Source organism: Trichechus manatus, unplaced genomic scaffold (assembly GCF_000243295.1).
Source record: "Trichechus manatus latirostris isolate Lorelei unplaced genomic scaffold, TriManLat1.0 scaffold00038, whole genome shotgun sequence".
NCBI lineage: Eukaryota > Metazoa > Chordata > Mammalia > Sirenia > Trichechidae > Trichechus > Trichechus manatus.
The window spans coordinates 6,002,276-6,025,489 of record NW_004443974.1 but is presented as its reverse complement, the minus strand read 5'-3'; the positions used below and the strand labels follow the sequence as shown (position 1 = coordinate 6,025,489).

At 41.2% G+C, this 23,214-nt stretch overlaps 1 protein-coding gene across 1 annotated transcript in view; it reads left to right on the top strand.

Moving 5' to 3' along the window:
* TTLL11 (tubulin tyrosine ligase like 11) overlaps window positions 1–23,214 on the top strand; it is a 293,256-nt gene that overhangs the window by 32,285 nt on the left and 237,757 nt on the right. The window contains 1 exon segment of the mRNA XM_023730680.1: window positions 22,231–22,327. Within this exon segment, the coding sequence (XP_023586448.1) occupies window positions 22,231–22,327 (97 nt within the window).

Sequence of the window (23,214 nt, the reverse complement as noted above, 5' to 3'; positions counted from 1 at the left end):
CTTCTCCTGACTCATGTAGCTGCAGGGGCTGGTGAACACAAGATTGGCAGATCAGACAGCAGGCCTCTGGCTCACAGGCTGCGGAAGCCAGTGAATCCCAAAAAGGGCAGGTAGGATGGCAGGCTGCTGGCTCACAGCCTGTGGATGCTGACGAATTCCAAGATTGGCAGGTAAGCTGCTAATTCAAGTCTCAAGAACCAGAGGTCAGGTGAACATGAGCCAGCTGCAGGATCCAGAGCGAGCAAAAGCCAGTGAGATTTGCCAGAAAGTCTTCATATGTTGGATGCAGGGCACACTCCCAAGGAAACTCCCTTTCAACTGATTGGCTGCTCATAGCAGATCTCCTCATGGAGGTGATTACATTATATCAGATCTCCTTATGGAGGTGATTACTTCATTACATAGCTGCCAAACTACATCATAACTGCCAAACCACTGAGAATCATGGTCCAGCCAAATTAACACACAACCTTAACCATCACAGATCATAAGAAATTATAGATAACATTATGAAGAATGAGAATTCCGGAACACTTAATTGTGCTCATGTGAAACCTGTACATAGACCAAGAGGCAGTTGTTCTAACAGAACAAGGGGGTGCTGCGTGGTCTAAAATCAGAAAAGGTGTACATTAGGGTTATATGCTTTCAGCATACTTATTTAGTCTGTATGCTGAGCAAATAATCTGAGAAGCTGGACTATATGAAGAAGAATGTGGCATCAGGATTGGAGGAAGACTCAGTAACAACCTGCGATATGCAGATGACACAACCTTGCTTGCTGAAAGTGAAGAAGACTTGAAGCACTTATTGATGAAGATCAAAGAGTACAGCCTTCAGTATGGATTACACCTCAACATAAAGAAAACAAATATCTTCACAACTGGACCAATAAGCAATATCATAATAAATGGAGAAAATATTGAAGTTGTCAAGGATTTCACAATCAATGCCCATGGAAGCAGCAGTCAAGAAATCAGATGACATATTGCATTGGGCAAATCAGCTGCAAAAGACCTCTTTAAAGTGTTACAAAGCAAAGATGTCACTTTGAGGACTAAGGTGTGCCTGACCCAAGCCATGGTATTTTCAATTGCCTCATATACATGTGAAATCTGGACAATGAATAACGAAGACCAGAGGAGAATTGATGCCTTTGAATTATGGTACTGGTGAAGAATATTGACTATACCACAGACTGCCAGAAGAAGAAACAAATCTGTCTTGGAAGAAATACAGCCAGAATGCTCCTTAGAAAGGAGGATGGCAAGACATCATCTTATGTACTTTGGACATGTTATCAGGAGGTACCAGTCCCTGGAGGCCATCATGCTTGGTTAAGTAGAGGGTCAGAGAAAAAGAGGAAGACCTTCAATGAGATGGATTGACACAGTGGCTGCAACAATGGACTCAAAAGTAGCAATGATTATGAGGATGGCAGAGGCCCAGGCAGTATTTCGTTGTGTTCTGCATGGGGTTGCTATGAGTCAGAACCGACTCTATGGAACCTGACAATAACTAACAACAACAAGTGTATAATAAATGTTAATTTTGCCTTCCTTTGGAGAACTTGCTTATGAGTATATTGAATAGACTAAATGATAAGACTTTAAGGCAGTTTGCTTGACACACCATTCTAAAATGCTTCTAGTATTCTTAAAGTTTTAAGTTCTTAGTTAACCTTCTTTTTTTCTCCAAGCCCAAAGACTGTCTTTCATTGGTCTTTTAACTTTGTTCTAGTGACCCATTTCTAGGTATCTAATAATTTTACCTGGTTTCCTGTGGATAACATATCTTTAAAGTTTCTTTATTCAGTTTGGTGCTGAGAATTAAAATGACATAATTGTAGATTGAACTTAATATTTTAAAAAGATCCTGGGTGGTAGAATGGATTTCAAAGGTAGCTTTACAGAATCTCTTTTCCTGGAATTCTTCAGAAGAGAATAAGAAAATTGACTTGTGAAGATTCCCTCTAGTCCTTTGACTGTGAAATCCAGGCTGATATTATTAGGTGAACTAAATTCAGAATTTTACTTTGTTTCCCTACCCAATAGGAATAACTTTCAGTTTTATGACTACTATTCAGATTTAAATTATATGAGAAGGACTTGCTATTAATAGGCCCTTCTGCCCAAACTTTGGAAAATGCAAGCTGCCCCAGTGTTAGGGTGACCAACTGTTCCAGTTTGCCCAGGACATACAGGGTTCCTGGGATACTGGATTTGTAGTTTTAAAACCAGGAAGTCCTTGACAACTTGGGATGAATTGGTTGATCATTCTACACAGTGCACAGAGTAGACTGTTGAAGGAATTATACCAGTTGTGAAGTAAGCGTTAGCATGATTTTCTGTTGTTTTAAGAAACAGCAGAAACCACAAGAAGTTAAAACTACCTCACTTTATTATTACTTTTGTGAAAGTTTTTGAAAATTAATTTCACATTAAAAGCCACCAAACTAAATATGGGGGCCTGTTATGGATTAAATTATGTCTCCCAAAAATATGTGTTGTAAATCCTAACATCTATGCCTGTGTATAAGCCCATTTGGGAATGGGTTGTCTTTGTTATGTTAATGAGACAAGATTAGTATATATGTATCTTGAGTAAATCTCTTTTGAGATATAAAAAGGGATTAAACAAGAAAGCAGAGAGAGAGAGATGGGGTAAGATAGATGCCAAGACACATGGAGATCTCCAAGGAACCAGGAAGCAGAGGCTGAAGAGACAAGGACCTTCCTTCAGAGCTGACAGAGAGATAAAGTCTTCTGCTTGAGCCAGCACTCTGAATTTGGACTTCTAGCCTTGTAAACTGACATGTGTCCTAGAATGTTCACCAAAGATGTGGCTACACAATCTTTTGTAAAAGAGATTAAGCCTGTGACTGATGGATCTAACCAACTACTCCAGCAGAAAACCCATCAGCTTAGACTGAAGGGGACAGAGAAAGAACAAAAGGAAAGAATGCTGTCTGTCTCTTGGAATTCTACAGGCAGGAAATAGGTCAAAGGAGCTACATCTGTTGTCCTCAAAGAAAAGAAAAGGATCATCCTTGGAGCAGTTTGGAGATAAGCAGAACTACTGGAAAAAGCACAAGAAGCAGGGTTTTCTTAGTTTCAAAGGGTGGGGCCACAGCCTCCTGGATCGAAAAAGGTGGGACCACAGCCTCCTAGGTTTCAAAGAAGTGGATCTTCCCAACTCAGTTCTGGAGTGTGAGGCTGCCATTAAGGTGTGCCAGGGGATGGTGCCACCAGCCAAACCTGAGGGGGCGGGGCTGCCATACCCTAGGGGTAGAAGAATGGGGCCTGCCAGGGCCAAGTGGATGGAGTCACCACTCAGATGGACCAGGAGAATGGGGCCATCCAAAGCTGAGGGAGCAAAGTTGCCATTCCAGTGGGCCTGAAAGGTGGAGCCGAAGCCCAGGGCTGATGGGCCTTCACCTAGAATCCAGAGAGCATGGCCAACACTCAGAGTCTGGAGGGCAGGGCCATTGCCTAGATGGTCTCAGAGAAGAGAGGATTATTTTCAAGCCTTGAGAGCTAATGTAAATTGTTTTGTTGGGTTTTGGACTTGCTTGGTGCCCATTATCCATTCTTTCCCTCCAATTTCTCCCATTTGTAATGGAAATGTATACCTTGTGCCTGTTCCACCACTGTATTTTGGAAGCAGATTACCTGTATTCTAGATTTCATAAGTTCTCAGATGAAGAGAAATTTTACCCAAGAATGAAATATGCCTATGTCTCACACATATTTGATTTAAACAACTCAGGAGTTGAGATTTTGGACTTGGAGTTGATTTAAGACATTTCAGATGATGTGTTGGTGTGAATGTGTTTTGTGTATGAGAAAGGCATGAATGTTATGAATTGAATTATGTCTCCCAAAAATATATGTTGTAAATCTTAACCTCTAGGCCTATGGTTATAATCCCATTTGGGAATGGGTTGTCTTTGTTATGTTAATAAGGCAGGATTGGTGTAGGGTGTATCTTGAGTCTATCTCTTTTGAGATATAAAAAGAGATTAAGCAAGTGACCAGAGGAGAGATGGGGTAAGATAGATATCAAAACACATGGAGATTTCCAAGTAACCAGTAAACAGAAGCTGAAGAGACAAGGACTTTCCCTCAGAGCCAACAAAGAGAAAGCCTTCCCCTTGAGCTGGTACTCTGAATTCAGACGTCTAGCCTCCTAAACTGTGAGAAAATAAATTTCTGTTTGTTAAAGCCATCCACTTGTGGTATTTCTGTTACAATAGTACTAGACAACTAAGACAGGTTCTTAAATAAATGTAATTGCTTTTGTACTGGTTTTAAACTCAGTGACCGTGATTTTGAAATGAGTAATACTGGATTTTAAAGCTCCATCCTATCTTTTCTGCACTGGAATCGCTATAGTTAGCCAAGTTTTGCAACCCATTTTTCTAACGTTAATCATTTTCACTGATTTTTTTTTTGTGAATAGTTCATCTTCGAAGTATTTTTTTTCCAGTGCAACATCAGCAGTAGACTGATAGTATCAAATAGGATCTTGAAAATGAGCCAGTTTTGAGAGAAGGGACTTAAGTCACATAAATTGTATACTTTTTAAGTCTCACAAGGTAAAATTTAAAATTATTTTAATATCTACTTAAGCATATTTTATTCTCAAAAAGTATGTAAAATGGCTTTCAAAAGTACATACGTTGTTGTAAGATTTTCTTTTCCTTCTTTATTTTAGGTTGAAAAAAATCAAGGCAAAGGAACAATAAGAATGGTGTAATAGGAGGAAATCAGGGAGCAGTTAATAGAGATGCATCTAGAAATGTCTGATGTAAAAATCTTATGTAGTTTTTATGATGTGACACAGATTCGATTCTGAGTTTTCTGGTCACCAACAAAAAACTGAAATGTACCAAATTGTAAGTTGTGGTTCATAAGAGAAAAAAAAGTCTTGTTTGAGAGAAGCCTAGCTTTTCCTAGCACTGAGGTCTGAGAGAAATTTCCCCAGAGAGCTTTCATAAAGGAGGCCCTGAGTGAGGTGGTGGACAGCATCCATCCAAAAGCATACTCCAATCAATACAGTATCAAGGTTTTGTATGAGATAGCACCCCTCAGCGCACTCTAAGGGTATAACAACAAAGTACCAATAAGAATGGCTAATAGATTTAATATAATGATTCTCCTCTGGGGATGTGCATCAGTGTCCTGATAAGCTTTTTAACATTCAGATTCCTAGGTCACACTCAACTGCAATAAATCAGCATCTCTGTGGTTTTTAGAAGTTCCTGGATTATCCTGATAGAGAGCCACTTATTAAGAGAAAGAAAAAAAATAAGACTAAAAGCATAAAATATTCAAAGAGGAAACCCAAATGTACAATAAACATTTGAAAAAATAATTCAATCTCACTATTATAATCATGAAAATGTAAATTAAAACAACGAGATAGTATTTCACATCTGTTAGATTGGCAAAATATGTAGCAATATATAGTGGAGCTGAAAATATATATACTCTATGACTCAAACAATTTTGCTTCTAGAAAAATTCTTGTCCATGTACACAAAGAGATATGAAGATTTTATTGCAGTGTTCTTTATAATAAGGAAAATTGGAAAGCACTTAAAACCCATCAATAGTGGAATGCATAAATCAATTGTGATATCTTCATATGCTGGAATACTCTTCAGTAAGTGCTGAGAGTGGTCCCCAGCCAACAGCCAGACGTAAAATGGGGACCTTAGTCTTATAGCTGCAAGGAAATGAATTCTGTCAGCAACCAGTGGTTAAAAGTGGTAAATGACTTTATACACGTAAAGTGCTTAGAACCATGCTGCTTGGCACCTAGTAAGAACTCCGTGAATGTTGTTGTGGTGGTGTTTTGTATCCCAGCACTTAGCCCAGTAGCTAGCACGTCGTAAGGACTATATTAATGTTTGTTGAATGTTAATTAACTAGGACTAGACTCTTGGTCTCCTGATTCTTAATACTATCATATTCCTACTAATCGTTATTTGCAACAGGATACAGATTTTTCCAAAGCTAACTTTGCTGGCTTAATGTCTTCAGGATGCACCAGAAAAGTACCAGATTGGTCACAGTGTGGAAACGCAGAGGTGTTTAAAATGGTATCAGAGTGGTTAAAACCTGTATGCTGAGGAAGTTGACTGGAAACCAAGAGTGTGCTGACTTTGCCTTAATAAACCACATCAGCTGATCGGGATGACACACACTTAATGCAATTGCCTCTTTATCTGGTCGTCTGGGAAGCTCCAACTGTCATTTTCAAGTGATCTGGGCCATCAACAGTTTGCTCTGAGTTCATTAAGTAAATTAAAAGGTATTGTTTAAATACTTAGTAGAGAAATAACTCTCATCTCAAGGAGCTAGTGAAAGCAGTGGTTTTTATGACAGCTGTTGGCCGTGAGAATGAGAGGATATGGAACTTGATAATACAGTTCAACATCAAAAGAGGAAAAGGGGACTTCAAAATTTGATAAAGTGCCCATACCTTCTAGCCCCTTCCTCTGCCCCTGTCAATTTGGGCTTTCATTGCTGATAATTCCTTTTAAAATTCTAAACAGTAAAGTGGACTCCCTTCCAGCTGTGAACTAGCCCATCCCTCTTGAACTGGCCCTGGTAGGTTGTGGCCATTTCCTTTCCCATAGCTGCCGTGTTCATCTGCTGAGAGATGGACATGTCAGTTACTGTCAAACCCTTGGCTGGAGAAATGATCAAACCCTGCTCATGTCTGCTGTACACTTGAGCAGTTTCACATTAAGATTTGCCTTGAGGTTTATAGATTCTGGTTCCACTCAGTTCCTTTTCTTTTGCAAGGCCCCACAACCATGGTTTACTCCTTCCATGCTGAACTTCATGCCACTCATTCCTCCAGCATTTTATTATGCACCTACTCCCTCTCGGGCACTGGACGAGGCATCGGGATTATAAAGATGATTAAGATGTTGTTCTTACCCTGGAGAGACTCACAATCATGAGCCTTCATGTTCCCATATCTTTGAACACAAGACTCCTGCAGCCTAGACTACCTTCCTGGCTTCTGATCTTGGCAAATTCCAACTCATCTTTCAAGTTTCTGCCAATCCACACCTTTTCCCCCAGCAGAATGGTTTATACCCTGCTTGGTGCTCCCATAGCCCTTTGACCCTCTTTTGTTAGAGCATTTACTGCTTTGGATTATGATTTATTTACGAGTTCACCATCCTTGAAGACAAGGAGAGACTGCCTTGTTCTCTGAATCCCCACTGCCTGACACTGAGTTTATGTATAATAATGTCTGCTTGAAAGAATGACTAAGTAAGTAAAAAGGCATAACTATTCTCATGTAAAGTGTGCTGGGTAGTAGAAGGTGGAGGTAAGGATGGAGCCAGAGAATAAATGTGCTTTTCTAATATCTTTTTTACCACCAGGGGGAGAGACGTGTTTATAAATATCTCATCATGTAAGCCTTTAGGTTTTATGGTCCAAAAAGCCAAGGAGAAGCCCAGGGACTTTCTGAGTGACCTTTCAAATTTATAAGGAGCTATTTTTGCTTCAAGTAAGAGTGGATATGATGTTGATTAACTTGAACCATGTCACCTTATGGCAGACCAATTTCTATTTTCCCTTGAATACTTTGTCATTTCTTATTCTTTCTTCTTTGGGTGTTGAGGGATGAGAAGTGGTGGTGGTTATTGATTCACATACTTAAAATCATAGGCAGCAAAATTCTGTCCTCTCTGAACACCTTTTAATGCCATATTGGGGTTGGAGAGTTTAGTTATTTGTTCCTGGTACCCACCATCTAAGACTGCTAGGGAGGAGTCCCAAGTCTCTCTTTTCTTCCCTCTCTGCCCCTGACCCTTTGCTCTTTTTTCTCAGTAATCACTCCAAGAACACACTCACTCATTCATCAGTTGTCTCTTCTATGACTTGCACATTTACACCTCTTGATTTGACTTCTCTCCACTTCTAGTCCTGTATTTCCAAACCCTTGTAGGATAGCTCCAATTGAATGTCCTGTTGTCCCCTCAGGCTCAGTACTTCTAAAAGTTAACTGTTTGTCTTCTAGATGTACCCTCATTCCCAATCACTTTATTCCATTAGTGGCTATATTAAGTGCTGAAATCAGGAGGAAGGAGTTAGGACAAGCAGAGGCACCCAGGCAGAAAGAATAGGTGCTGTGAGTCAGAGCCATTTGTCAGAGGCAGTTCAGCACTCTGGAGAGCTCCCAGGCAGGTTCCCTCCCTTATGCTCCTCCCTTACTGGAATTTTATGGTTGTTAAATAATTTCTCTAAATTCTCCTAGGCTTAGTTCTTTGGGGGTCTAAGGACTCGCCCTTACCTCTCCTAGTTGTAGATAGGTGGCAGCATGGGCTTTGATGTCTAATGGGGCTGGGTTCTGTTTCTTACTCTACCACTTACTGGCAGCATGACTGTAGATAAGTTATTTAATTGCTCTGAGCTTTGGTTTCTTCATTTGTAAAATGAAAGTAGTAAGTCTACCTACTTCATAGGGTTGTTGTGAAGGTGAATTGAGATAGCACATGCAGACTACACAGCACATAATATAAACTGAATAAGTAGTAGCCTCTGTTTTATTATTATAGAAATTATTGGTACAATGACAGAAGAACTAGATGGTGCCTGGCTACCACAATGACCACCCTGACAGGGAACACAACAGAGAGTCCCTAATGGAGCAGGAGAAAAGTGGGGTGCAGAACTCAAATTCTAGTAAAAAGACCAGACTTAATGGTTTGACTGAGACTGGAGGGACCCCAGAAGACATGGCCCCCGGACTCTCTGTTAGCTCAGAACTAAAACCATTCCTGAGGCCAACTCTTCAGACAAAGATTAGACTGGACTATAGGACATAAAATGATACTCGTGAAGAGTGTACTTCTTAAAAGTAGATACGTGAGACTAAATGGGCAGCTCCTGTCCAGAGGCAAGATGAAAAGGCAGAGAGGGTCAGGAGCTGGTTGAATGGACACAGGAAATCTGGGGTGTAAAGAAAGAGTGTGCTGTCACAGTATAGGGAGAGCAACTAGGGTCACAAAACAATGTACGTATAAATTTTTGTATGAGAGACTAACTTGAATTGTAAACTTTCACTTAAAGCACAACAATTAAAAAAAAAAAAGAAATACCATACAATCCAGCGATTAAAAAAAAAAAGAAATTATTGGTAGAATGAGATTAGTTCTTCTTAATAAGATGTGATGGTATGACTTTAAGCTCTCATGGCAGTGGCATGTCTCTGGATTTAGGGGTCAGGAGGAGAAAATGAGTTGGTGGAGGGCACAGCACATTCTCCTTTATCTAGCTAATCCTCTGGGAGACCTCAGAGTAATTGAGTAAATTATTTTGACAGCACTAGGTGCTTTAGGATCAGAACAAATCATAGTCAATTTCTGCAAAAGAAGAGCAGCCCTGTAGATTTGCAGGATGGGAAATAGCCTGCATGTGTCAAATGGGAAACAGGCCTGAAGAGGTAAAATGAATGCCCAAGGCAGCTCAGCACATTAGTGGCCACAAACAGACAAGGATCGGATCTGCAGGCTCTTGGTTGCTCTTTGCTTTGTCTTTGCACATGCTGTTTGCTTCGTCCGTGGGAACACCATTTGCTCCTTAGTCTAGGCAACTTCCCTGTTTCCTTACAAGAGTTAGCTCAAATGTCTCCTACCTGTATGAGCCTTGGTTTCCTCTTCTGTGAAATGGGAATATGTTCGCCTGTTCACAAGATTGTGTGAAGATTAAACGTGACAGTGTAAATAAAGAGCCTAGCCCAGAGGCAGGCATGTAGTAGGTGCTTAGTAAAATGGGGCCCACATGCATTATAATGATCTGTTTCCGATTGGCTGCCCCATCCACTACACTAGGAGCACCTTGAACACAAGGACTCTGTTTCCTTCCTCCTCCTATTTTCACCTGTCTGGCTTTGTCTCCCACCACTAACACTCTGCTCCATGTGTGGAAATTCTTGACATTCCCTGAGCATAGTGCCTGGCTCAAAGGCATAGCATGTGTGTTGAATGAATGAATTGATGATGGAGCTAAACCATGATGTCTTTAGAACAACTTTCTGTTGAGAGTTGCCATTATGGAAAGTACTGAATTGACCTGGGTATCTGGTCTTAATTTGTAGGTGAGCTGCCTTAAGAGGTGTTAGATGTGACATTGGATAAAGCTGTTTGATATCCTGAGTGGGAGGAAGGTGCGCTGAAATGGAAACCTGATTTGCTTTGTTTCCATTTCAGTTAATAAACACATTTAAAGTTTTGATGTGGAAGAGACGGAGTAATTTGAGGACTGGTGGCGAATTGATGTAATTTACCCACTGAGAGGGGAGTAGAGAGCAGGGAGATTACTGTTCATAATTTTGCAGAGCATAATGGAGCTAATTTATAATTTATAACTGATTTTGGAACTCTCTTCCATAGGCTGAATTATGATGGAATGTAGCAAGAGTCATTTAATGCGATTATTTTGTTGTTTGTGTCACCCTTATGAATTGGAAAGTGGAAAAAGAACATAGTGCTAAATTGGTATCTAATCTTTTCAGAGCTATTTACTAAATAAACTGGAATTTTAATTAAAACTGCAAGCCAAGAGGTAAATCACTTTAGAAGTCTGTGAAGTTTTTTTTTCTTTTGCCTAATGTAATTACCACTAATAAAGATTCTTTGCGGGTGGGAAATAAGATGCTCAGATAAATAACAAGAGGAGATTGCTATGGTGCACTGAAATTATGAAAGGTGCAAGGTTATCTTCTCTCCTGCTAACTTGGGCTTTTTTCCTCCACGGTTAAATGATAACAATTTTGGTCTCATTAAATGTATTGTGATCAGAAGCAGAAGCAAGGTGGACAGCAGGCCTCATTGAAGTTCTTCCAGCTTTAATTCACGTGAGTTAATTATAATGAATGGATTTAATAAAACATACAACATGCTCTGCTGATTAACTCAGTGAACAATGAATGGCACACTTACCCAGAGTATCATATTTGCAATAATGAAGAAATAAACAGGAAAAGGAAACTTCATAGATCACAAGAATTGCTACTTTCCAGCAAAAGGTTGTTAATTACTTAACCTCTTGTTATATTTATTGGCTCTATTAGAGGATAAGTAATTATTGTGTTCCTAGGAAACTCACTGGAACCAGACAGTGCCTTTATTAAATTGGAAGGCTCCTCAGAGCGTTAGTTATCCCTGTGGGATCCTCTCCATTCAGGATCCTGAAGAACCAGGAACCCTGGAGGAGGAGAAGGAATGTCAGCCCAGGGGCATAAGAAAAGGGGCTTCAATAACTGTCAGAGTGATCCTTACACATGGCACTGATAATATGTTCTCACTCCTCCATGCCTTCGCCTACCCCTACTCCCAATACATACTTTTTCTCTTTGACCGATTACCAACCTGCCCAGTTCCTTTTCTCCCTCATCCTTCCATCCATTCTCCCTTCTAGCCAAGTCTGATGTAGCCCCATTTAAGTACTTCTGCTGGTTTTCCTCCACCTACAGAATCAAGTCCAAGCTTCTCGGCTTGCCGTGCGAGCCCTTGGTGATCTACCTGGGCCATGTGGACCTCTCCAGCTCTGTTGCCCACACTCACCTGGGCCTCCAGGCATGTGGAGATGCCATGCCTTATCTGCACTGTGCCCTCTGCCTGATTTCCCTTCCTCTTTATCTCTGCCTGGCAAATGCCTACTTCACACCCAGCTGAAATGACCCCTCCTTGGTTAGGCTTTCCCCACCTTGAAGGTAAGGACTCTGTTTACCAGAGTAAGCAAAAATAATTTTGCCTCCTCACACAGCACTTGATTTGTGTATCTGTTTATGCATCTGTTTCTACTCCCAGCCTGGCTCCTGAATTTCTGAACAATGGAGCTATGTTTGATTCACTATTGCTTTTCCATAGGAGAGCTTGTTGAGGGCTAGCCTTTGCTTTCTCTACCATCAGGAATATCTAGGAATTCTTTCTTTCTCACCAAGGGACTTAATTAGGTGAAGAATGATCCAGGAGGCTTGCTCTCAATATTCTCTAATTTGACTAATTTATGTGCAAAGACCTGGAGTTAGAAAACCAAAAAGGAAGAACATGCTATGCATTTCTCAAGCTGAAAAAACTGAAGAAAAAATTCAAGTCTCTAGTTGCAATATTGAAGAATTCTATGGGGAAAATATTGAATGACACAGGAAGCACCAAAAGAAGATGAAAGGAATACACAGTTACTGAACCAAAAAGAATTGGTCAACCTTCAGCCATTTCAGGAGGTAGCATATGATGGAGAACCGATGGTACTGAAGGAAGAAGTCCAAGCTGCACTCAAGGGAATGGCAAAAAACAAGGCTCCAGGAATTGATAGATTACCAACTGAGATGTTTCAACAAATGGATGTTTAACACTGGAGGTGCTCACTCGTTTATGTCAAGAAATTTGGAAGACAGCCTTTTGGCCAGGTGACTGAAAGAGATCCATATTTGTGCCCATTCCAAAGACAGGTGATACAACAGAATGTGGAAATTATCCAACAATATTAATATCACACACAAGTAAAATTTTGCTGAAGATCATTCAAAGACGACTGCAGCAATACATCGACAGGGAACTGCCAGAAGCTCAAGCTGGATTCAGAAGACTGGGAATGAGCGATATCATTGCTGATGTCAATGGATCCTGGCTGAAAGCAGAGAATACCAGAAAGATGTTTACCTGTGTTTTATTGACTATGCAAAGGCATCCGAGTGTGGATCATAATAAATTATGGATAACATTGCAAAGAATGGGAATTCCAGAACACTTAATTGTGTTCATGAGGAACATGTACAGAGACCAAAAGACAGTTATTCGAACAAAACAAGGGGACAGTGTGTGGTTTAAAGTCAGGAAAGGTATGTGTCAGGGTTGTATCCTTTCACCATATTATTCAATCCATATGCTGAGCAAATAATCCAAGAAGCTGGGCTATATGAAGAAGAAAGCAGCATTAGGATTAGAGAAAGACTCATTAACAACCTGCAATATGCAGATGACACAACCTAGCCTGCTTAAAGTGAAGAGGACTTGAAGCACTTACTGATGAATATCAAAGACTACAGCCTTCAGTATGGATTGCACCTCAACACAAAGAAAACAAAAATCCTCACAACTGGACCAATAAGCAACATCATGATAAATGGAGAAAATATTGAAGTTGTCAAGGATTTCATTTTACTTGGATCCACATTCAACACCCATGGAAGCAGCAGTAAAGAAATCAAACGACATATTGCATTGGGCAAATCTGCTGCAGAAGACCTCTTTCAAGTGTTAAAAAAGCAAAGATGTCACTTTGAGGACTCAGGGGCACCTGACCCATGCCATGGTATTTTCAATCCCTCATATGCATGTGAAAGATGGGCAACGAATAAGGAAGACCAAAGAAAAATTGGTGCCTTTGAATTGTGGTGTTGATGAAGAATATTGAATATACCATGGACTGCCAGAAGAATGAACAAATCTGTCTTGGAAGAAGGACAGCCAGAATGCTCCTTAGAAGCAAGGATGGCAAGACTTTGTCTCATGTACTTTGGCCATGTTGTCAGGAGGAACCAGTCCCTGAAGAAGGACATCATGCTTGGTGGAGTAGAGGATCGGTGAAAAAGAGGAAGACCCTCAATGAGATGGATTGACACAGTGGCTCGAACAATGGGCTCAAGCATAACAGTGATTGTGAGGATGGTGCAGGACCAGACAGTCTTGTACATAGGCTCGCTATGAGTCGGAAGCGACTCAGCACCTAACAACAACAACCTGGTCTCTCACGCTGCACTTAATTTGCGTATCTGTTTATGCATCTGCCTTTACTCCCAGCCTGGCTCCTGAGTTCCTGGAGCACTGGAGCTATGTTTGATTCACTATTGTTTCTCCAGAGGAGAATTTGTTGAAAGCCAGCCTCTGCTTTCTCTACCATCAAGGATGTCTGGGAACTCTTTCTCTCTCACCAAGGGGCTTAATTAGGTGAAGAACAATCTAGGAGGTTTGCTCTCACTATTCTCTGAATTAGCTCCTACTATGTGCCAGAAACTTCATAAGCATTCTTTCACTTCTGGGGTTATTTTTACTCTTTACAACAGCACCTAAAAGAAGGCTTGTTAGTCATCTTTCTTGGATGATGAAATCAAGGTGCATAGTGGCAATGCAGGTTCTTGCACTCAAGGCAAGGAGCTTTTCTGCAAGAGTGGGCTTTCCCCAGAGGTTAGGTGCATACCCAGGACTATCCTACATGGCTTTAAATACCCTAAATTTATGTTGTGCACATTTAACCTTAGGCTAATCCTTGAAAACACCCCCCCCCCCAGCTCCTTTAAGCAATAGAGAGATGGAAGTTTTTTTGGTTTTTTTTTTTTTTAATCAAAGATCTGATCTGTCAGTAAGTATGGGTTGAAGAGTGATGGGAAAGAATGGAAGAGAAAAAGGAAACCAGCATTTTTTGAACACCTTCTGTGTGCCAGGCTTTGTGTGCAAATCTCAGTGCTAGGTGGTTCACATGCATTATTAATCCTGTAATAACCTTATCAAGTTGGCATTATTGTTCCCACTGTAGAAACAGGCTTAGAGCTCCATGAGTGAGCTTCTTCCCCAACCCCATCCAAAGACACTGAGATTAGGAAGCCAGCTGGTCCCTCCCAGCCTTGGGAAAACTTTTCTCATCAGCCCCATTTCCCACAGGCAGGAGGAAGCCTGGAATCTCTCTGTGGCCCCTCAGTTGAGTGGTTGGCTTTTCTCATCTGTCTGGGAGGAGAGTTTACCATCAGCTTGGAGGTGAACAATAAAGAAGATTGAGCTGGCATCCCTCTTGGAGGCTTGAAAGGAGTTCACCTTCTTTTGGTATGCTCACATTTGGCAGATAGAACTGTGTTCCATCTGGCCACACCCTTCAGGTTTTGATAGATTTCCACAGTCTTTTCTTAGCTTGCTTTCTTGACTGACGAGAGGAGAGCTACATTTTTAGTTCATCCTTAAAGGATAATTGCTCAGGCCTCTCCTTGTCTTAACTGGCCTCTGGACTTTTCTGTGCTACATTTTTCCTTGAAGTGTTAACCACAACTTCATTCTGTATGTGCTCGTCTGTTTTTTCATAGATTAATCCATCCAGTTTAGCTAAGCTGAAAGAGCACAGTATTTGGAGATAGACCAACTTGACTTCAAATTCTGGTTTTGCCGCTTATTAGCAATGAGATTGTATTTCTTCATCTGCAGAATAGCGGCTTGTTGTTGCTGTTTGGTGTTCAGTCAATTCCAGCTCCTAGTGACACTATAGGACAAAGTAGAATTGCCCCGTAGGCTTTCCTAGACTGTAATATTTATGGGAACAGATCATCAGGTCTTGTCTCAGCAAAGTTACTAGTGAGTTCAAACCTCTGACCTTTTGGTTAGCAGCTGAGCTCTCAACTGTTATTAAGAGCTGTAAAATATCTGGGACATAGTTAAATGCTCAAGAAATAGTAGTTATTATATTTATTATATTATATTGATATAAGGAATTTAGTCTTAAATTCCTTCATTCTCACAATGCTTTCTTTGTCCCTGACTCTGTTCTAAGCTTGAAATGGTATATTAGTTATCTACTGCTATATAACAAATTTCCCCAAAACTTAGCAGTGTAAAACAACAAATATTTATTATCTCACACGGTTTCTGAGGGTTAGGGATCTGAGAGTGGTTCTAGCTCAGGGTCTCTCATGTGGCTGCAGCCAAGCTGTCGGCCAGGACTATAGTCTCTGAATATTTGACTGGGGCTGAAAGATCTACTTCTAAGCTCACTCACATGGTTATTGGCAGGAGGCTTTGATTCCTTACCATGTAAGCCTGTTAAAAACGAAACGAAACAAAACAAAACCTATACCAGTTGCCATTGAGTCGATTCCAACACATGATGATCCAATATGTTGCAGAGTAGAACTGTGCTCCATAGGGTTTTCAAGACTGTGACCTTTCAGAAGCAGATTGCCAGGCCTTTCTTCCAAGGCACCTCTGGGTGGGTTCAAACCACCAACCTTTCGGTTAGTGGTCAAGTGCTTAACTGTTTATGCCACCCAGGGTCTCCAGGCCTCTTCATAGCTTTCCCCAAAGCTATGTGTGTCTGTGAGAAAGAGAGAGAGAGAGAGAGAATCCAAGACAGAAGCCATTGTCTTTTTATAACCCAATGCTGGAATTGACATACTATCACTTCTACTGTATGTTATCAGTCACACAAACTAACCCTGTGACAACTGTCACAATATGAGAGGGAATCACACAATGAATTCCAGGAGGCTGGGATCATTGGAGACCATCTTAGAGGCTGCTTTCCACAGACGGATAGGTGGAGAGCAGGTTAGAAAGAAGAATAAAATGTCTCTACCCTTGAAGCAGTTTTCACTCAGTCTGGTGGAGGAGGCAATCATGTAAACGTAAATACCCTACAAGGTAATGGCTGTACTACAGGTATCAACAGAGTGTGAAGGGAGCCTTGGAGAGAAATCTATTAACTCTGCCTGGGGCATCATGGAAGGTTTCCCAACTGCAGGTACACTGTAGTGTCCTTATTGAAGAACTGTCCTAATGCTGCTCAGTATTTGGTTAGCATCTTTTAAAATTGCAGTTACTTATTATGGTGATTTCCTTGAACATTAAAAATAATAACCTGTCTTATATGAACAGCAATTTACTGTTTACAAAATGCTTTCCCATGCGTTACCTCAGCCCATATAACAGCCCTGGGAGGTAGACAGGTTTTATAGCTGCTATTGTTCTCATTTGTAGATGAACTACTGAGGCTTAGAGGGACAAAGTCACTGTGTTCAGGTCTCTGGGTGGGGTGTGGCAGGGTGGGGCTTGAGTCAGGCTCTTCTTAGTCCAAGCGTGGTGCTCTGGCCTCTATGCCTTCCTTGTGTTCCCCACCAGTGCTTTGGGCCCCTCATGTTAAGGCAGCAGTTTCAGTCATTTCCCCCTATAGATGCTTGCCGATATCAAAGCTTATCCACCACTTTTATGCCCAGTCACTTGAAAGGTTTTCTGTTCATGAAGAAGCTTTATGAAAAAAAATCATTCACAAAGGACAGAAATGCAAACTGTGCTTTCACCAGCATTCACTGTGAAAATTTCATTTTGCAAAATCCCCAGGGGGGTTTGAACTTGCTCTTTGGGCCGTTAGAATAAAGACGGACAATCAGTTCCTTAAGCACAAACGGGCTCAAAGGACGTTTAATGGTTTCAGTTCTTGTATGAGCCTGGCTATTTTGCAGGTTTGTTTTTAGTCCTTCTGGGCAAGAGGCAAAAGGATTTTGGGTCCACATAGGTGTATACTCATGGGGGAGGAATTTTATTTGTGGCAAAGATGGTGGCGTGTAGGGTCAGGGTAGATTTGTCGAAATAATTTATTTGTGACTAATATATACAACTATAGTGATCAGTTCAATAAGTAACGTGTACTGGTTAAGCAAGTAGCCCTAGTGGTGCAACAGTTAAGTACTTGGCTGCTACCTAAAAGGGTGACTTCCAAACAAGATATTGCAGGAAGATCTGGTAAAGGTATAGGCAAAAGGGGCCACATAGCAGGCAGAGTTGATAAGACAGCTTCCTAGAGGAGGGAGTGGATGGTCAAGCTGAGTCAGAAGATTCCAGGCAGAAGGAATAACATGTAGAAACCCAGGCCACAAAACAGTCAAGTGCTGTCTCCTTAAAGTGTCAAATGTAGTCTGGCGGAAATGGTGCGCAGTGCACAGGGTGTAAGCGGCCCAACGTGAGGTGGACTAGGTTGGCAGAGGTGAATTTGTGAAGGGTCTCTTGGGTCAGATTTGGAGCTTAGACTTGATCTTGTGGTTCATGGGAAAACATGGAAGAGTTATAAGTGCATGGTCAGAGCTGTGTTTTTCTTTATTTTTTAAATCCCTCTGGCTTCTGGGTGTTGGGTAGACTAGAAGGGGAGACCCTGGAAGCAAGGAGATAGAGGAAAGATTTGTGTAGTCCCCATCCGGTGAGAGATAAGGCCCTAAAATAAAACAGTGACAGTGGGGATTAAGGAAGGAGAGGAAATTTTTTAAAAATTTAGGCACTAAAACAGAGGACATGCTGACCAGTTAGATGTTGAGGAGGGAGGAGATGTCATGGGTGATTTACAGGAGCATGGCTAATTTTCTTGTGGACCTAGGACCAGGTTAGACACCATTGGAGACCCTGAGAGACAAGTATGTCAAATTGTTCCCAATCTTAGAAATTCATAGTATTATGAAGGAGATAAGAGTTCATATGAAATAATGAAATAACAGTGCAGACAGATTATAAGCATAGTAAGTGCTGGAGGGATCAGGAAAGTGATCGTTGTGGGCTGAAGTGGCTATGAAGCTCTCCATGTCATTACATCTAATGGGCTGTCTTTGGTTCTCATCTTACTTGACCTCTTAGCCACATTTCACACTGTTCACCACTCCCTTTGTCTTGAGACACTTTTCTTCTTGCCTTTTATGACACACTCTCTCCTGATCATCTTCTATTTCTCTGGTTCCTCTTTCTCGGTCTGTTCAGTAAGGTCCTGCTCCTCTCACAGCAAGTTAAATACTGTTACTGTGCTCCAGGCCCTGTCCTAGGCATCGAGCTACAGCCTCACATGATCTGGCCCCTGACTAAGTCTTTTGCCTTATCTCACACTACTTTCCTCTTATCCTCTGTGCTTCAGCCACCCTGACCTTCTTTTAGACTTTCCAGTGTGCCATGGTCTGTCCCACCTCTGGGCTTTTACACTTCTGCTCTCTCTGCCTGGAACACTCTTCTTCTCTTATATCCTAGTTCCTGCTCTTCTTTCAGATCTCAGCTCAATATGCCCTTCCTCTGGAATAGGGTGACCATATAATCTGTTGTCCAAACTGGGATACATTTGAGAGGGAAAAGGGATACTATTCACACTAACACCAGGACAACCTGCGTAAACTGAACCTGTCGTGACTCAGGGTGGCCATCTCTGATTCCTCAATGTAATTGGGTTCCCCCATGCTCACATTGTTCTCTGTGCTTCCTTTCATAGCTCTTACCATGGTTTCCAGTGATACACTGAGTGACTATTTGTTTAAACTCTTTCTCCCCAGTGGACTATATACTCCGTGAAGGCAGACATGTCCCCATTGTGTCTTTAGCACCTGAGAGGCATTGTGCCACATAATAGGTTCTTAATCAACACTTTATGAGTAAATAAACTAATGCTTTAAATCAGATTTGTATTGTGTTGTGGAGAGTACAAAGCATTTTCATCTCTATGATCTTGTTTGGTTCCCATTGGTCTTAGTTATCTAGTGCTGCTATAACAGAAGGACCACAGGTGGATTGCTTTAGCAAAGAGAAGTTTATTCTCTCACAGTTTAAGAGGCTAGAAGGTCCAAATTCAGTGTTCCAGCTCCAGGGGAAGGCTTTCTCTCTCTGTCATCTCTGGGGAAGGTCCTTGTCATCAATCTTCCCTTGGTCTAGGAGTTTCTCAGTGCAGGGACCTCAGGCCCAAAGGACGTGCTCTGTTCCGGCTCATCCTTCTTGGTGATAGGAGATCCCTCTCCTCTCTGCTGGAGTCTCTCTTTTATATCTCAAAAGAGATTGACTCAAGATACAACCTAATCCTATAGATTGAGTGTTGCCTCATTAATATAACTGGCTCTAATCTTGCCTCATTAACAACATAGAGGTTAGGATTTACAACACATAAGATAATCACATCAGATCACAAAATAGTGGACAACCATACAATACTGGGAATCATGGCCTAGCCAAGTTGACACACATTTTTGGGGGATGGAATTCAATCTATAACACCATTGCTACCTGGCCATGTTTTCTCATCTCAATCTACCAAGGACACTGAGATTTCAGTTGGTTGCCTATGATCTCATAGTTAGTAAGTAACAGAGACAAGTCTAGAACTCTCAGGTCTTCTGACCCTAAAATCCAGTCTTTATTCCAATAGGGTTTGAAGAAGAGAAAAAGGTAGATGAATCCCAGATTTACCATCTCAGGAACTGGAAGGATGGTGCTGACCTTGAGAAAAATGGGGGATGGGGTGTCTGAGAACCATTTGTCAAATTTCAATTGCCCCATGAAAATCTGAGTAGCATTACAGGCTGCAGAGAGCTCAGAGTTGAGCCACAGATGGCCTCTTAGCCTCAGGGGGCTTAAGCAGATGGATTTTAAAAAGAGCTTAGAAGGAGGTAGGATTATGAAGTCCTGGGACCTATTTAAAATTGTGTTTGTCTGTATCCCAGCACCTAGCACACTGCCTGGCACCTAATAATTTTTTAGTGAATGGATAAGTGAAAAAATTGGTAGTTCTCAAAATTGAATGGGCTAAAGGAACTTCTAAATGGAGGGTTGATTTGGTATTCATAAGGGTATCAAAAAGGATGATAAGTCATCAGGTTGTTTGAGAGGAACACTGACATAAAGCAAGTATTGTTCCTACATTGTGGGCAGCAAAGTCGCCTGGATCTTAGTACATTTTGCTTGGATACCCTGCTTTTTAGAGAACCTACTTCTAGTTATTTTCCCCTTCTCTATATTAGTATATAATAGCTGGAAGAAAATAACGTATGTTGTACCTCTTTGTAGTTATGACTACCAAATTAATAACTTACAGCCCATTGGCTGGAATGAAAACGAGTAAAATGCTGTAAATTATAAATAAAAGTTGTTAATGCTAATACAGGGTATAACATATACCTCATTTTGGCACAGCTTTGAAATAACGTAAATGATTTAAGGGTCTTGAGAGTCTGTTTGCCTTTATTTTAATTTGGAATAGTTGGAAAGCATCGAGTCACCACCATTTAATCAATAATGCTATGTTCTTCCATTGGAACTTAGCCCCCTCAACTTGGAGTAGATAAAATTTCTGATTAACTGATTTTCTGTCTTAGGACAGGAAAATCGAATTATTTTATTTAATATGTTGACATTTCTCTTCATTTGGAGTTTTAATAAGCAGGGTCTAAATACGAATTAACATGTCTCCATTTTTTCCCCTTAACAAGGTCATCTGAGTTACAGATTTTAAAAAATGTGTGCTGTAAATACAGAACTTGTTGATAACTTTGAAAGGCAGCAGGATATAGTGGAAAGAGCAGGCCCTTTTGTCTCAGTGAGGGATTTTCTGTGCAAATAATTGAAACTTGTGTAAAAGAGGGGTTGTAGTCTAAGGATTAGGAACCCTGGTGGTGTAATGGTTAAGTGCTGGGCTGCTAATTGAAGGGTCAGTGGTTTGAATCCACCAGCCACTCTGCATGAGAGAAGACTTGGCGATCTTCTCTGGTAAAGATTACAGCCTAGGAAATGCGCCGGGGCAGTTCTACTCTGTCCTATAGTGTCGCTGAGTCAGAGTAGACTCAATGGCACACAACCACAACATTCTAAGGATCTAAGGCTATCTTGCAGAATCCAAGGGCAGGATGGGGAGCCTGCTCAGGAGGGTCTGGGACTAGGGCCTAGAGGCCTTCAGGGACTGAGGTGACTCAGACCATGTCTTCAGGGCTACGTGGTCTCTTAGCTTGACTTTTCTGTCTGCACCTGCTCCTTTCTTCTCTCAGCAGACTGGCTGCCTTTGCTTCTCTGTGCATGAAGCCAAGCACTGGCTGTATATCACTTACAGTTCCAAGGTCAGCGAGGCCCCCTGGCATGTCTGAGTTCCAAATCCCTGGAAGAGAGAGTCTGGTTATGTCATCTTGAGACAGATGACCACCTTGGTTTGTTCATTTGTTCATTCAAACCGTCTTTATTCTGTGCCAGGGCTGGGTTGAGGGTTGCAATTTTCAGAGAAGGGGAAGTATGGGCTTGGGATTCAGATAGACCTAGATTCTAATCCTGATTCCTCTCCTTACCTTGGACAAGTTAAATTACTTCCCTTAGCCCGAATTTTCTCATTTGTAAGATGGGAATAATGTTTTATAGGGTAGTTATGAAGACTAAAGTGAAATGGGGCCTGTAAAACCACGAGTACAGTGCCTGCCACATAGAATCATAACTGCCACTCAGTAGTGGTTGTGACTCTGAGCAATTTACTTAACCTGTCTGAATCTGTTTTCTTCATCTATAAAATGGAAAAGAATATCACCTACCTTAAGTGCTTATTTTGAGGATTAAAATACCATGATGTATACCAGGTGCCATGGGTTTGTACATAATAGACACTCAGTATAGTAGCTGCTCTTCTTCTTCTTATCATTATTAATTGCATTTTCTTCTCTTTATTCTAGTTCCCATTTGGCCGACGCTTGCCTTGTGATATCTACTGGCATGGAGTTTCATTTCACGACAGTGACATATTCTCTGGTCAAGTGAACAAGTTTCCAGGTATCTGCTGTTATTGTTGGCATTTAAAAATATTTCTATAGCTGAGTCTCAGGGGGCACTCTTCTACAAAAACATAACAGTGTTTAGAGATCAAACTTGAGGGCTCTTAATTGGGAATTGTGGCCTATACTCTGCTGCTGGGCTGCTACCTTGGGAGAGAAGTAAACTCAGAGATAATCAGGACTTAAACCATTAAGGGCTTAATGATTGGAGGTTCAAAAACTTAAAAGGATGACTTTCCTGGTCTAAGCCACTGGTGTAAGAACATGATTTTTACCTTTCAAGTTATAGGTGTGATTACAAAAAAAAAAAAACCCATTGCTGTTGAGTCCATTCTGACTCAGAGCGACCCTAGAGGAGAGAGTAGAACTGCCCCGTAGGGTTTCCAAAGAGTGACTGGTGGATTTGAACTGCTGACCTTTTGGTTAGCAGCCAAGTTCTTAACCGCTACACCACTAGGGCTCCGTAGGTGTGATATGGGAGTATAAGTAGGGGCTGTGTTCTCAAAATGAAACATTTAAAACATTTCGCTTGAATAATTTTCAAGAAACAGAAGTACTAAAATTCTAGGAATATATCAAGAAATAAGGTATCAGCTCCCCTTTTCTTTAAGTATCATGTTTAGTGACACCAGTCTCTATACTAAGTATTACAGGCTGCAGGCAGCCTCTGCCTTTTACTTAAGGCCACCATCTCAGTAAGATTTACCCTGCATGGAGGACTCTTAGTGCCAGAAAAGTGTCACAGCCAACGCTTTAAGATATCCTCTCAGACTGAATTGTTGGGCGGAGGGCTATGGGGACCATGGTCTCGGGGAACATCTAGCTCAATTGGCATAACACAGTTTATAAAGACATTGTTCTACATTCTACTTTGGTGAGTAGCGT